This window comes from Pelobates fuscus, chromosome 5 (assembly GCF_036172605.1).
Source record: "Pelobates fuscus isolate aPelFus1 chromosome 5, aPelFus1.pri, whole genome shotgun sequence".
In the NCBI taxonomy this organism is placed as follows: Eukaryota; Metazoa; Chordata; class Amphibia; order Anura; family Pelobatidae; genus Pelobates; species Pelobates fuscus.
The window spans coordinates 352,109,135-352,122,862 of NC_086321.1; the positions used below are offsets into that span (position 1 = coordinate 352,109,135).

The following is a 13,728-nucleotide window of genomic DNA, read 5'->3' on the forward strand; positions in this document are numbered from 1 at the left end:
CATTTCAGACCAAACAGTGAAGCTAGAAAAATTGGTATGTTTTTCAATCAACTTATAAATTCCAAGTAAAAGGATTAACCCCCGTGGATAGAAAGGCCAAGTAGATGGGTGTAAAAATATATAATTATTTCTTACTTGTTGATGTTGCAACTCCTGAGGGTCCAGCTCTATCTCTGTCATCTCCATGATGTGTTGCTGAAGGTCAACTACACACTCCAGCTGTGTGATAAGACTGCTATTTTCCTGGGAATCAGAGGGGCATTCCTCTTGGGAATTATAGAAGCATGGCTCCTGTGGATTGGGAAGGATTTCTTCAAGCTTATGAGCGTCATATGGTAGCTCTTTTTCGGGAATAATATGTTTTTCTGAATCAGTATCAATGTTTTTTTCCTGTAGGACAAGATCAGCTTTCTTCTGTGGTGCCACAGTCTGTTCCTTTGGGGTCGTAGTATTTTGTTTCTGGAGAAGATAATTAGAAGGTTAGTATTAGGGATAAGGTTTATTTTAGAAATATTTTTTTACCACGGACATAGGACATTGCTATTGTCTTCCAGCTGCCTGGTATCCCATTTAACTCCTATACAAACACACTACAGTGTGTATATATATATATATATATATATATATATATATATATTTATAATTAGTGTGGTCTAAATGTTGTACTAAAATGGTTTGTGAATATGATCTAGAATGTTGGCAGAGATTATGTAGGTTAGGAGACTATAGAAGCTCACCTTCCTCTCTGGTTTAGTCCGGCCACGGACCTGTCCCCTGTCAGTCTTCTTTTCTTTGACTTCTTGAGCAACTTCTGGGAGTACAGTCTTGGGGAACACAATCAGATAATGTCTATTTGTTGAAATGGCAAAGAACTTGCTGTTCTCCCTGGATGCTATAAGGTCTATCATACTTTTTAACTTGAACACTATTAGCATGGCATTTATTTGAAGCAAGGGATGCATAGCTAGCACACAGACATTTTATAACAAACATACAATTTTGTGTACAGATTGTTTTGCAGACAAACTTAATAATGTAAATTATATAAATGTCCTTTTAGACAGGTTACATTTTCTTATTCTTCCAAAATGTCATTCATGGTCTGAAATGTTAGTATAAATGCAAAAATGCAATTTTTCTTACATACAGTAGGTGTGACAAAAATAGATAAAAAATTGTCAAATACCTTGCTTGTAGGTATTTGTAAGGAGCCTTAAAACTTACTAGTGGAATAGCTTACCAAAAATGTCAAGATAATGTACAATGTCTCTATGTGAGTATAATTCCCGTAGTAAATATAGTTAAATCATATATTTCTAAATTAAATGTATTTATTGCCATAGCGATCTTTATTCATCTATGGGATGCTAATTTAATGTTAACAGTAAAATGGTCCATAGTCCTCTCCCCGACTGTAGGAATGATATAACCCATTGTCTCTAAAGTGAGACACCAGGGAACTAAGTCAGCATGGCAGGACAGGACCAGAAATTCATGATTGTCCTGCCATAATCGGGATGGTTGGGAGGCCTGAATGAGCCAGCACTATATCTGCTGTACACTTTAGTAACGGGACACTGAAGTATTAAAGGCATGCTGGAGTATTTTTTTTTATGAATATGGTGATGTGTTCTTACCTGTTTTGATGTTGTAGGAGGTGCGGGAGCCTTTCTTTTCCTTGGAGTGATGGTTTTACTTGGCGTCCCGGCTGGAATAGGATGTATGTCATCTTGTTCCATACGTTTGCTGAGATCGTCCTCTTCTACTGAATGTAAGACACTCTGCAAGATGTTCTGCACTTGGCTGTTGCCCTTGGCTTTGCTATAATGTAGAGCATTATGACCCATGGAGTCCACTAAGGTGACTTGTGCGCCAGCAGTGAGGAGGAGATGGGCTGTGTGTGTGCTGTCTCCTTCGCAGCAAAGCATGAGTGGAGTCCTAAAAGAAATAGAATCGGAAACTGTAGGCTTGATTAGCGAAGGTATTTTTCTCTGGTCGATATTCTGTATTCTACCATGACACTTACCGTCCTTGTAGGTCTCTGCAGTTAACATCTGAACCTCTTTGTAACAGTAGATGACACATTTCGGGGTGACACATCTGGGCAGCCAATGAAAGAGCACTTGACCCATCCTAAAATGAAAAAGCGATGTGAGAGAAAGGAGGTTTTTGAAGGTGCAGCAGATAAGAAATACATGTTGCATTTATAAATGACCTTATCTCTAATGTTGACTGGAACCTGGAAGTCACAGAGGATCTTGGCACAAGGTAGACTCCCACTTACAGCTGTGATGGACAGAGAACAACAAAAATGAATGTAATATATATAAAAACAAGATAGGAGTAAGGGTAGTAGGCAGTGGTGGTTGAAAAGAAGATATATGTAGATAGGATCAGGTCCTTATTCCAGGATAGCCAAAACATCATCTAACATTGTTTTCTTATCTAGACAATAGTTCACCCACATTACTGTGGAAAATTATTATTCCTACTATTTGTGGAAGCCTATGATTCTAAAAACGTTAAAAAAAAATTTAGGTACACTATCACAAAAAAAAATAAGGACACTTCCTGCTTATAGTCTTGCAATGTTCGCAGAATCGACATTTGGCGTCTTCATATTCCGCATGAAGACACAAAATGCCCCATAAAAATCTACTGATATAATGCATCTCTAAAAGGAGAAGCTGGTTGGCGCAGATCAGCAGTAGACCCCAATGCTTCTCTATGCAGAAGCATTGGATTTGCAGAGATAATCAGTAAGGACGATCTCAATGAGGGTTGGAGGGGTCGCTGCTATAAAACTGTAAAACAATGTGTCGAGTAATGAAAGGTAAATAAGACTTGTTTTTTTTTTCCACTTTAAAAGGGGAGGGCTAAATGGAAATTATATGGGGAAAACTCTGTTAGAAAGACGTTTGTATTTTTAATGTTAGTTACCCTTTAAAGAACTTAATCCCTCAACCCTGAAAGGCAGCACCTCTCCCCATAAAGTCTGCTTACCCCTGATGTTGATTGATGCCTGGGTAGATTTCTTGTGGTGTTTAGTGACAAAATAATTGAGAATAAAATACTGCTTAAATGGTATTTGCATATAAATCTGTGAGTATATGGAGATAAATATGTAGACAGATGAGTTTGAAGTTGGACACATTGTTACAAAGCGATACGGACACAGTTTCTGACCTGCATGATGGAGTGCTGTTCTGCCATGGCTATCACACACATCCACGGGACATCCTTCCTGTGTTTGTAAATAGATTGTTATAAGAATTAAGGAAATGCCAACGTTGAGCAAACCTGACACGGGTAATACATATAGAAAATAAATTAGCTCTCTTAAAGCGGCACTGTCATGGCCGAATCCCGTTTTTTTTAACCCCCCTCCCGCCTCCACTACATCTAACTGACCTCCTAGTCACCCCCCAAATGCCCCTAAGCCCCCCATATTACCTATTTTTAATCTTTATTTTCTGCCCCAATCCATATTCAGGGTGCCGCTATCTTTGTGTGGGTAGAGGAAGTCCCTGTGGGACACGTCATCTGCCCACACTAGATAGCGCTGTGAGATTCCCGCACATGCCCAGTTAAACACTTGGGCATGCGAATGGGAATTTCGTCCATTCATTCGTCAGAAAGACGTTGGAATGAATAGCATTGTCAGACAAACAAACTAACACTGAGTATCAGTGTTTGTTTGTTCGTTCAGTTTATTACAAGGAGGGAGCGCGCTATACCGCGAGTAGGGGCATGTCTACTAAACAGTGAGCAGCCTGTGGCCCCCACTGCGCGGTGGGTGGGGGGGCCCTAAAAAACAATAAGGCGGGGGACCTACTGTCCTCCCCCCGGCCTCCACCCCTGAGCGGTGGGTGGGGGCCCTATATAAGAATGGTGGGGGGGACCTACTGTCCTCCCCCCCTGGCCCCCACCCCTGAGCGGTGGGTGGGGGCCCTAAAAAACTAAGGGTGGGGACCTACTGTCCTTCCCCCCACCTCCCCCCCTTATCCTTATCCTCCCCCCCTTATCCTTATCCTCCCCCCATCGTGATTTATTGCCCCCACCCACCACGCAGGGACAGTAGGCCCCCCCCCACCATTCTTATATAGGGCCCCCACCCACCGCTCAGGGGTGGAGGCCGGGGGAAGGACAGTAGGCGGTTAGTAGGTTGTTTCGTTTTTTTTTTTACAGTGTGCAGCCAAAGGCTGCTCACTGCTTACTAGACATGCCCCTACTCGCGGTATGGCAAGTAGGGGCATAATTTACTAATACTAAGTAATCTTTACTTAGCTGCTCACTGCTTACTAGACATGCCCTAATCTTTACTTAGTATTAGTGAATGTGGCTCTCTGATACCGTGGGAATTATGGAGTTATTTACTAAGCGGCTGCAAGATGCAGTCGCGGCAATGAATAGGATCGGAGTTTCATTCATTCGAATGAAATTCCGATACGAACAAAGTCCCGAATTGCATTCTAACACGAATGGAGAAACTGTTAGAACGCAATTCGGCAATTTTACCGGCGTCCTGTCTAAGTGACAGGAAGCATCGCGGGAACAGGGAGGAAAGGTAAGGATTGTGGGAAAATTGCTGTGACCCCCGGAAACGAAGCACACTTTGCTCCTCTGCTGGTCACTGCATAAGAAACCTCCATAAGAGAAATAGTCCCTACTTTTTCTTAAGTTTTAAAGAAAACTAGAGCAGACCGGAAGAAATGAATAACAGATCCTGAGAGAGGGAGAGAAGAGGAATTGATTGGGGAAAGGTAAGTTCGGCATGACAGTGCCGCTTTAAATGGATCATGCAAACATCTTCATTAATAGAGTAGAAAATGGCTATAGAAAATGGTAAAAATGGCTGACATTCAAGAGTAGCTCAATGGCATATATTCGTCTTCCAAGAAGGTAAACTGGAAATTAATAAGAACAACAATATTGGAGATACCTGCAGAATGAGAATCACACAGTCAGAATGCCCATTCTGTGCAGCCAAGTGCAGTGCAAGAACACCTGCAGGATACAAAAAGATATAACCAGGATCTGAAAACCTTGTATAATTAGTGGAAGGTACCATGACTCCAAGACTCATGGTGCCAGGAATTCAACCTCCCTACACCACAAGCCATTGAGCAAAGCCCTGCACTGCAGAGTATAGTTTAAATCAAGAACTTTCGGCTCTCCATAAGAAGTAGTGGTGGAGGAAGTGTACTGTAGTGGTTATGGTACCTATGAGCTCTTGGAATAATACCCTAGTCAGGAGCAATACAGGCATTAGGAAGTATAAAGCAATACATTCTAATAATAATAAAGTATTTAACCAGGAAAGGTACATTCAGATTACTCTGGTTTTCAAGTACGTCCTGGGGATGTTACCTTCTTAACCCAACAACATCCAGGGGTTGTTACTATTACCCAATTTAATGGTACTCATTTTTGTCTACCTCGGAAGGATGAAGGGCTGAGTCAACCCTGACTGGATTGAACAGATTCTACTGATGATGCATTAGCCCACTGAGCTATCTCATAGTGAACAAATATGTTGAAAACACTTTGCACAAACACTCAATTACATAGCTCCATTTTTATAGCCATTCCTAAATTGTTAAAGGGAACTTAAAGTTCCAAAAAACAAACAATCATTAGTTTAAGACTATAGGTTTTAACCTTGCATTTCAGAGGTGACAATCCTCCGCTGCACCCTCCACCTCCTTCTCAGTTAATGTCAACATCCAAGCTGACATCACTTGCAATCTCCTCCAATCCATTGAAGCAATGGATTGGAACTATGCACGACCAGTCTGTCCGATGGCCTCAATTAATCATAGACCACAGTATAGTTCTACACTCTTTTCTAGATTGTGTGAATTCCCAGGTTTATTAGCCTGTGTGAATGTTGCCCTCTCTGTATCCTTTTGCTGTAAGAGCTGTGAGATTGTTGCTTTCCTTCCAGAGTCCAATATAGGTAATCCTGGAAGATGTCCTTTGTCCTAGATCACAAGTATCTCTGCTGCTTGCAGATCCAAAGAGGTGCAGCAACAGACTACATCCAACATCCACAATAAGACTGAGATAGGTGTGATAAGGACTGACTCAAAACATTCAGCTATCAGGGTCCAAGGACAAAGTGCTGCCCCTGCTTTACCAACAAAATAACAACAGACAAGGTTTCTGCTTGTAAATTCACCTAAAGTACATTCTGATATAATTGTATTTTTTTTCTTGTTCAAACAACTTTACTGCTGATTCACCGGTTTTGCTTTGTGTTTAAAATCAAAATTCTCGGGGGCGGAGCTTAGCATCCGGACAGGGCGGTTGTGCTGTACCTCAGCTCCTGCTACACTCGGCACTTTTCGGGGATAACCCCCCAAATACCGGCACAATCGCACACTGGACAGCTCCTAGCATGACGGGGACACCCGGGGGTATCACCCGATACCAAACTCAAGCCTGTAATCCCTCGGAGACCACACAAAACACCCGGAGGCCTACCGGAGATCGGGCAGCGGGGAGACGGCCGCTCCCCAGGCTGACTGACCTGGACAAGGATCCCTCGAGAGAGTCATCTCCTACCCCCCCCCCCCCCTCCCCCTCTGGACCGATGGGGGACATCTTGGTCCAAATCCAGCGACTGGAATAGCAACCACGAGCAAACCATGTTAATATACACACTGCAACATCAGGGCAGCCAAACACATGGCGGCGGTAAGAAAACCACACGGACCAAAACGCTTACCTGAGATTGGGGATCACAGCGACATCTAACTGCGCATAGACGCATCTTTTGCCAGATTCTGGTACAAACTGGAACAAAGGCTTCAAGCATCGATGGCGAACAGACTGAACCGAACACACGGTGTGCGGAGACAGGCGACACCGCAAACGCAGCCAGGCCGCAAGTCTGGAGCGGGGAACACGGAGAAGAAGCGCCCCACTCCGGGCACAGCAACTACCCCCAAGACGACCGCGCAAGCAAGCAGCCCGCCCAGGCCAGGTGAAACTGCCTCCACAGCATCGACCACCCTGCAGGAGGATTGCCCGCCGCTGGCGGCGACAGAAAACCGGCTCCAACTGCACCCGTTATGGGAATGCCTCGACCTCACAGAGCAATCGAGCCAGTGGTCAGACGATGCCACCGTCAAAGTGGGCCTGGGGCTGGAGGGAGTCCTCGCCCTGCAATGACCGCTCCGACACTGCCTACCTCTCAACTCCTGAAGACAACCTGCCGCGCACCGGCATGGGCTGAGCAGGACTAATATATGGACACACAGTACTGGTTAATGCTCTCTCCACACCTTTATTTTTTTCTTTCTGCCTTACCTGTGCCAGATGACGCGCTATGCCTTTACTTACTACCTTTTAGCCATTACCTTTATCGCAACCAATGCTATAACCACAATGTAATCCATTGGCATGTTGTACTAGATAGAAGGGCAGAACATATGGGTCCACTATTAGCCATGAGACCATTCCCATAGCACAGGCAGCATTATTGACCCTGTTAGTCTAGCATAACTCAATATGAGATGTAATCATTACCGAAAGCATGTTTCCTAACCTATACCGTCGCTGAGAGCTGCATGTCTAGGATGAGATGTATAGATCCCTTAAACTAAAATGCTGCTGACTCTGTTTCATATACCCCGGGTAGGACAGGCAAACCAAAGTCTAGACTTAATGCGTAATACAGATGTAGGGAGCACTATGTCTACAGGATTTTGTTTGACCTGCCCAGCTACCTACTAAGCATCATTCATTTATTTTATGTTATGTTACTTTATTTTGTTTCACTTAACTAAGCCTGTATCGCTATGTTTATTCAAGTTAAAAAATAAAATTAAAAAATATGTCAGTCTTTCTTAGGAGTGTAGCTCAAACCATCTTGTTATCATTAACGTGTGTTATCCCTCAATACCTCCTTTTTCTATTCTGTACCCCATAACGCATATGCCATAATAAAAGAAAGATTTACACAAAAAAAAAAAATCTAAATTCTCACTCCCACCTTAACGTATCATACTGGTCTAGCACAGTAGACTGTCTTTAGACACTCTTAAAACTCAATGCTTTGTAGCATCACTAAAGGTGTCTTCTGCTAAACAACACCTCAATCTATGAGCAAAAGTTCAATGTTTTTCCATTGGAATCATTATACTTACTACTTTGTCAGACCACATTTGCCACCTATACTGTTTTGACTTGGTTCAACAATTTGAATTGAAAACTCTGTGCAGTCTTTTTTTATTATTTTATTTTGTCACTTGTTAATTTGTTATTTGACTCCATATGTCATTCACATAGCTGTCTTTTACCTTGAACATGCAAACTTAAATAAAGAATTAAGAGACACTATAGTCACCAAAACAAATTTAGCTTAATTAAGCAGATTTGGTGTATAGATCATGCCCTTGCAGTCTCACTGCTCAATTCTCTGCCATTTAGGCGTTAAATCACTTTGTTTTGCAGCCGTGGTCACACCTCCCTACATGTGACTTAAATAGTCTTCCTAAACACTTCCTGTAAAGAGTCATCTAATGTTTACACTTCCTTTATTGCAAATTCTGATTAATTCAGAATTTCTTATTTCCTGCTCTGTTAATACCTTGATGGACCCTGCAGAAGTCTCTTTTGTGTAATTCAAGTTCAATTTATACAGCTGTAGATAAAAGAATGTAAAGCAAGTTACATCTAATTAAAAATGAAACCAATTTTTTTTTTCATGCAGGCTGTGTAAGTCACACCCAGGGGAGGTGTGGCTAGGGCTGCATGGACAGAAACAAAAGTGATTTAACTCCTTAATGGCAGAGAATGGAGCAGTGACACTGCAGGGGCATGATCTATACACCAAACCTTCTTTGTTTTGTTTTTTTTGTTTTGTTCTTTATTTTTGGTATGCGATAAAGTACAACAGTGCCTGTATCGCCACAACAGCTATAGCAGGCTCAATGATCATAGGTATAACAGGTGTGTGGCTAGTTAGGTTTGCATACATTTTTTAAGGTAAAAGAAGAAAACAGTTAGGTATACATCAAGCTGGTTCACCATGGCTAGCTATGCAATAACCGGAAGACAAAGCAAGAGCATGCAATGTGTTGGGGCAATAAAATGAGCAGTATTGCTGACAATTTTAAAAGCTAGGTGCTAGTGAAGCTTAAACAAGGCATAGTATAGATGAGACATAATAGCTTGTTACCACTGGGGTCTATTACACGCTGCTGCTCTCAAAATGGTAGTGGAGAGACAATTTATATGCTCATATATGAAGAACATTAAGATTTCTACAAGCTAGACATGTTGGTCACGGTAGTTAAAGTACACATAGATAGCTTAATTAGGTTGATAAACAGGACATGAGAATTATGCTAAGTTAAACACGAGTAAAAAGGTGTAATGATAAGATTAGAAACATGCTTAGTGATACTTTCCTAGAGCTAAACGGTAATGTCTGTTCTCATAGTATGCAAATCTTTCTAGACTCTATGGTAGGTGGAGAGGTGGCTATATAGATCATGCTAAATTATCACAGGTTATGTTGCCACCGGTGCCAACTGTGTAGAGAAAATGAAAAAAAAATAAAAAATCTCCACTATGAGTTAAGCAGACTTGTAGTGAATATTTAAAAGTATAAGGTGGGTGAATGTTGGTTCAGGGTACACTACATTGCCCGGTATGAGACCTGGGATCTAAAGGAAGTAGTAGCCCAATCCTGCTCTCAAGTGGGGTGGACAGCCTATGCCCAGTAACCCATATGCTGCCTTTGTGGTGGTGTGTTAAATGACAGTGTCCCCGCATAGCTACCCCACCAGCTCCAGTCCCCAGTACAGTCCAGTCCCAGGTACTCCCACATCTGAGAGCTGTCGATGTCACGGTCAGAGGCTCGGGATCTGCTCGCGGACGGGGTTTCACACACCACTTGCCACTTGCCACACGCTGCACTTGCCACATCTTCGCATGGATTGGCATTCAGTTAAGCGTTTGTGGGTTGCGTGGCGGCTTTTCTGAAGTGGTGATGCCTTCTGCATTCCCCCTCTTTGTTTCTTCTTGGGATGGCTCCAGGCTTGGTGTCCCAGTGAGAGTCCATCTTCGGTGCGTCGTGTAGGGGCTCTCCATCTATTTCGCTCACCAGCGGAAATCCGCGCCGCATTCCGTTGCCGCAGACCGTGTGCGTCTGTAGGTGTAGAGTTGCTCTCCGCTGGGCCCAGATGTCTGTGGCTGTCGGGTTGTGAGCAGGTCGGGCGTGCCCGCTGGTCTCACCCTGGTCGCTTCCCGCCATATCGTTCTCCTGTATCGTTCTCGGGGCCCCTTTTTGTAAGTTCGAGGGGAGAGTTTGCCCATCCGTCTCCTGATTGCCGGACGTATCCAGGTCACCGCTTCTCTCCTTGCCAGCCAGAAGGACTGTTCCTGGTTACGGAGCTGTGTCCAGAGGTGAGCACAGAGATTGTCAATAAACTCTATTGTGTGCTCGGGAGGCTTTTGCAGTGTGTTGCCATTTTGTCGGGGCCTTGCCAGTCTTGTGTGGTTGTGGGTTTTTCCGCTTGATCAGGCAGCATTGCTGGGGTGGTCGTCCCCAGCGTGGACCGGGATTTCCCCCGCTGGTCCAGAGGGGGGGGGCAGCAGGGTCTTGATTGTCCCACGCTTGTGAACAGGCCCCGCGCCGGGGGATAGGCCGCCTTCCCCAGGCTCCGCTCCTGTTTAGGCCGCGCGGCCGGTTCAGTTATCAGCTCGGGAATTGCATCATTCTGCTCTGTATGTAGCGCTGTTTCGCTTTCTGGGTTTCGTGGCTTTTGGACCTCGTTAGTTTGTTTGCAATGTGCTTTTATGCGCTTTCTTGTGCCGGAGCTCATAGAGAACACGTCCGGCCATGTTGGCTGTCCGCTGACTTCTCCAAACCTTCTTTGTTAAGCTAAAGTTGTTTTGGTGCCTATAGTGTCCTTATTGGGAAAATAAAAAAATCTAAATTCTCTTCCTACTGTGTAACCGGTTACAGAATTGTGTTAGATTTCCCATTTTATTTCACACCTCGTCTCATCACTAATAATAACTGATTGCTGACAAATCTAATACTTGAAAGATAACCATATCTTACCTGTACTGTCTGGTGCCAGAACCTGGGCTTGGTGAGAAAGAATAACACGGAGACAGTCCATGTGTCCGAGGGCTGCAGCAGTGTGAAGTCTGGGACCAAATAAACAAGGTTCAGAAGTTGTTGGTAGCTTTCAAATAAGGAATTACTGTGAAACCCTAGGAGGACCAATTCTTTCTTTCTTTAATTATATAGACAATCCATTGCAGGGCTTATCTTAGGAGAGCTAACTGAAGATTCTGCTGAGAAACTTCCGGCTCTGAGTAGATTGTAGTGGAGGTGGGGAACAGTGCCCATCAGACCCCAGGTAAGAAGTCAAACCGTTCAAAAATGGTTTGGCTTCTTACAATGGATGTGGGAGTAGAGGTGCCAGGGCATTACTTGCACCATAACCACTACAGTGAGCTTCGGTGGTGATGTTGCAGGAAATGTTCCTTTAAAACAATGTCTATTAAATTTATCAGGAGTGGGGAGGAGAGTTAACCGGAATCATGACGTAAAGGGTTACTCTAAGCACCACTTGATTTGAAGTTGTCAAGATGCCTGGAGTGTGGGGATATTTATGGGATGATAATAGTAAACAGTCGAGAATTGCCCACTATTTCAATTCTCAGATCCCAAAGATCGTTATCATGTAAGTGAAATGTATTCCATACAAATAAAATCACAATTTGTTATAAAAATAGATACAATTTATTGTGACAAATTAATAATAATAATATGTAACATGCGTGATAATAATCAATGAATATTTAGTATAACATAGTATGCAATACAAGGGCAATACACGTTCCAATGCTTAACACAGTCAATTGTCAAGACAAGATTTATGAGGGTACTTCAGAGACAAAGAAAAACTTTCACACAGCGCAGCGAAAGGCCATAAAACTTTGGCTAGCAGTTAACTAATAACCCTTTCAATGCTGGCTATAATACTTATTCTCATGTAATTTTAGTTAAAATAACATCTAAACCAGCTCATTAATCATTTCCTGAAACCATCCAATAAGAATAATTTACCAGATTCTATAAACCAAATTTTAATTTGCCTAAAAAGATATCTTGTCTTAATTAGAGCAAATCAATACACCTGTATAAAAATAACGGTATGCTAACATGTGATAATATCACACTAATATATAATTACTCTTAATTCCACCTGCAGAATGGAATGTTTATACCTATATATTCTTTAGTTAACTAAGCTTTCTAAATATTGAAATCTGACCGTGATTTATCCAGTCATATATCATGCTATTAGATTTTTAATTAATTTAAATTAATTAAATAAAACCAGCATAATTACCAGTTAAGTAGATGTTCTCATCAGATGAGTAGGTAGTCCCAGGATTGGTTGTATGCATGTATGATTGATTGAATGGAGGTGTGTAAGTAATAGTGAAAAATAGTGTTGCTTAGAAAGTAAGAGTAAAATGCTAAGTAATTCTTGAGTTGGGTCCAAGAGAGTTTGAATGTTAGTTAGTCCCAGAGTGAATATCTGTCATAGACCTCTCTACATGTCCGAATCTGAAAGCCCAAACTCCAACTTCAACTACCAACTTCTCTTCTTCCCTTTGTCCTAACTTTTAAAGGGCCAGACTCTCTGTACGTCATCAGTTGATAAGGCCAATAGGAAACTGAAGGTGTGGTCAACCTGCAGATTGCAATTTAGGTATTTGGTCTATAGAGGGCAGTCTCGCCTCACTAAACCTTCCTATCCAGGAAACAGTTAACTTTTCCTGATGACGATTTTGACGTCATTTGGCTTATCTATATGACTAACTATAACTTCAGTCTTTGTGTCGGCAATTTCTGTCGTAATTTCTAAAACTGACAGTTTAAACTTCACTAATGTCTGCGTTTAGAATTATTTCTATTCCATTAATACTTAGAAATAGCTTTTCATCCCCCTGTCTCATTGTATCACTTGGTTTGTTTATATAATGCATTCTTTAGTTCAGGCTAGTGTTTAGTTACAAAAAGGCAATTATGTGTCTCTTTGTTAGCCTGAAATCCAAAATGGAGTCTGCTCTGTTCTGAGTGACTCTGACAATATACACTCTTAATTTCTATTTTAGCACAAAATGTTTGCCGATATAAATATCCTGACAGGAGTCTGTATGTGCAGCATTTCATTTTTAAACACTGAACGTATTTAGTTCAACCCGCCAGCTGCTGAAGGTGTAACTCTACCTTTGGCAGCGTCCATACAGTGTCATCATCCAACTAGAATTCCGGGCTCGCTAACGTCAATTCTGTGCAGATTTCATTGCACATATATCAACCATCAGTCGGTTAGCTGACGATTTTTCATAGAGTGAATGGCTATAGCAATAGCTCCTGCAACTCTGTAGACAACCAGGGAACCTTGAAGCACGGCGGGGAACCAGATAACGGGTTAAACGATCATAGCCACTAAATCAGGCTGTAGTGATTATAATGCTTGGAGTAGCCCTTTAAATTCTTTTTAATATATACTTACGCTGATTTGCCCATAGAGTCCAATTTATGGGTCTGGATCCTCTTCTTACTTAGCAAAGATTCGACTTTGTCTGGTTCATTACAGGTTACAGCAGCCATCAATTTGAAATCCATCCGACCCCAATCTGGGCTCTAAGAGAGAGAAAGAGTTGAGAAAGCACCAAGGAAGG

General features: G+C 42.3%; 1 protein-coding gene across 1 annotated transcript in view; it reads right to left on the reverse strand.

The window, feature by feature from the left end:
- Positions 1 to 13,728, reverse strand: part of ANKRD24 (ankyrin repeat domain 24) — a 35,767-nt gene that overhangs the window by 18,697 nt on the left and 3,342 nt on the right. The window contains exons 2-10 of the mRNA XM_063456615.1: positions 13,560 to 13,690; positions 11,081 to 11,169; positions 4,943 to 5,007; positions 3,004 to 3,100; positions 2,216 to 2,400; positions 2,027 to 2,133; positions 1,638 to 1,938; positions 738 to 824; positions 136 to 459 (exon numbers count right to left, since the gene is read on the reverse strand). Coding sequence (XP_063312685.1) covers positions 136 to 459; positions 738 to 824; positions 1,638 to 1,938; positions 2,027 to 2,133; positions 2,216 to 2,400; positions 3,004 to 3,100; positions 4,943 to 5,007; positions 11,081 to 11,169; positions 13,560 to 13,690 — 1,386 coding nt within the window. The remainder of the gene's footprint in view (positions 1 to 135; positions 460 to 737; positions 825 to 1,637; positions 1,939 to 2,026; positions 2,134 to 2,215; positions 2,401 to 3,003; positions 3,101 to 4,942; positions 5,008 to 11,080; positions 11,170 to 13,559; positions 13,691 to 13,728) is intronic.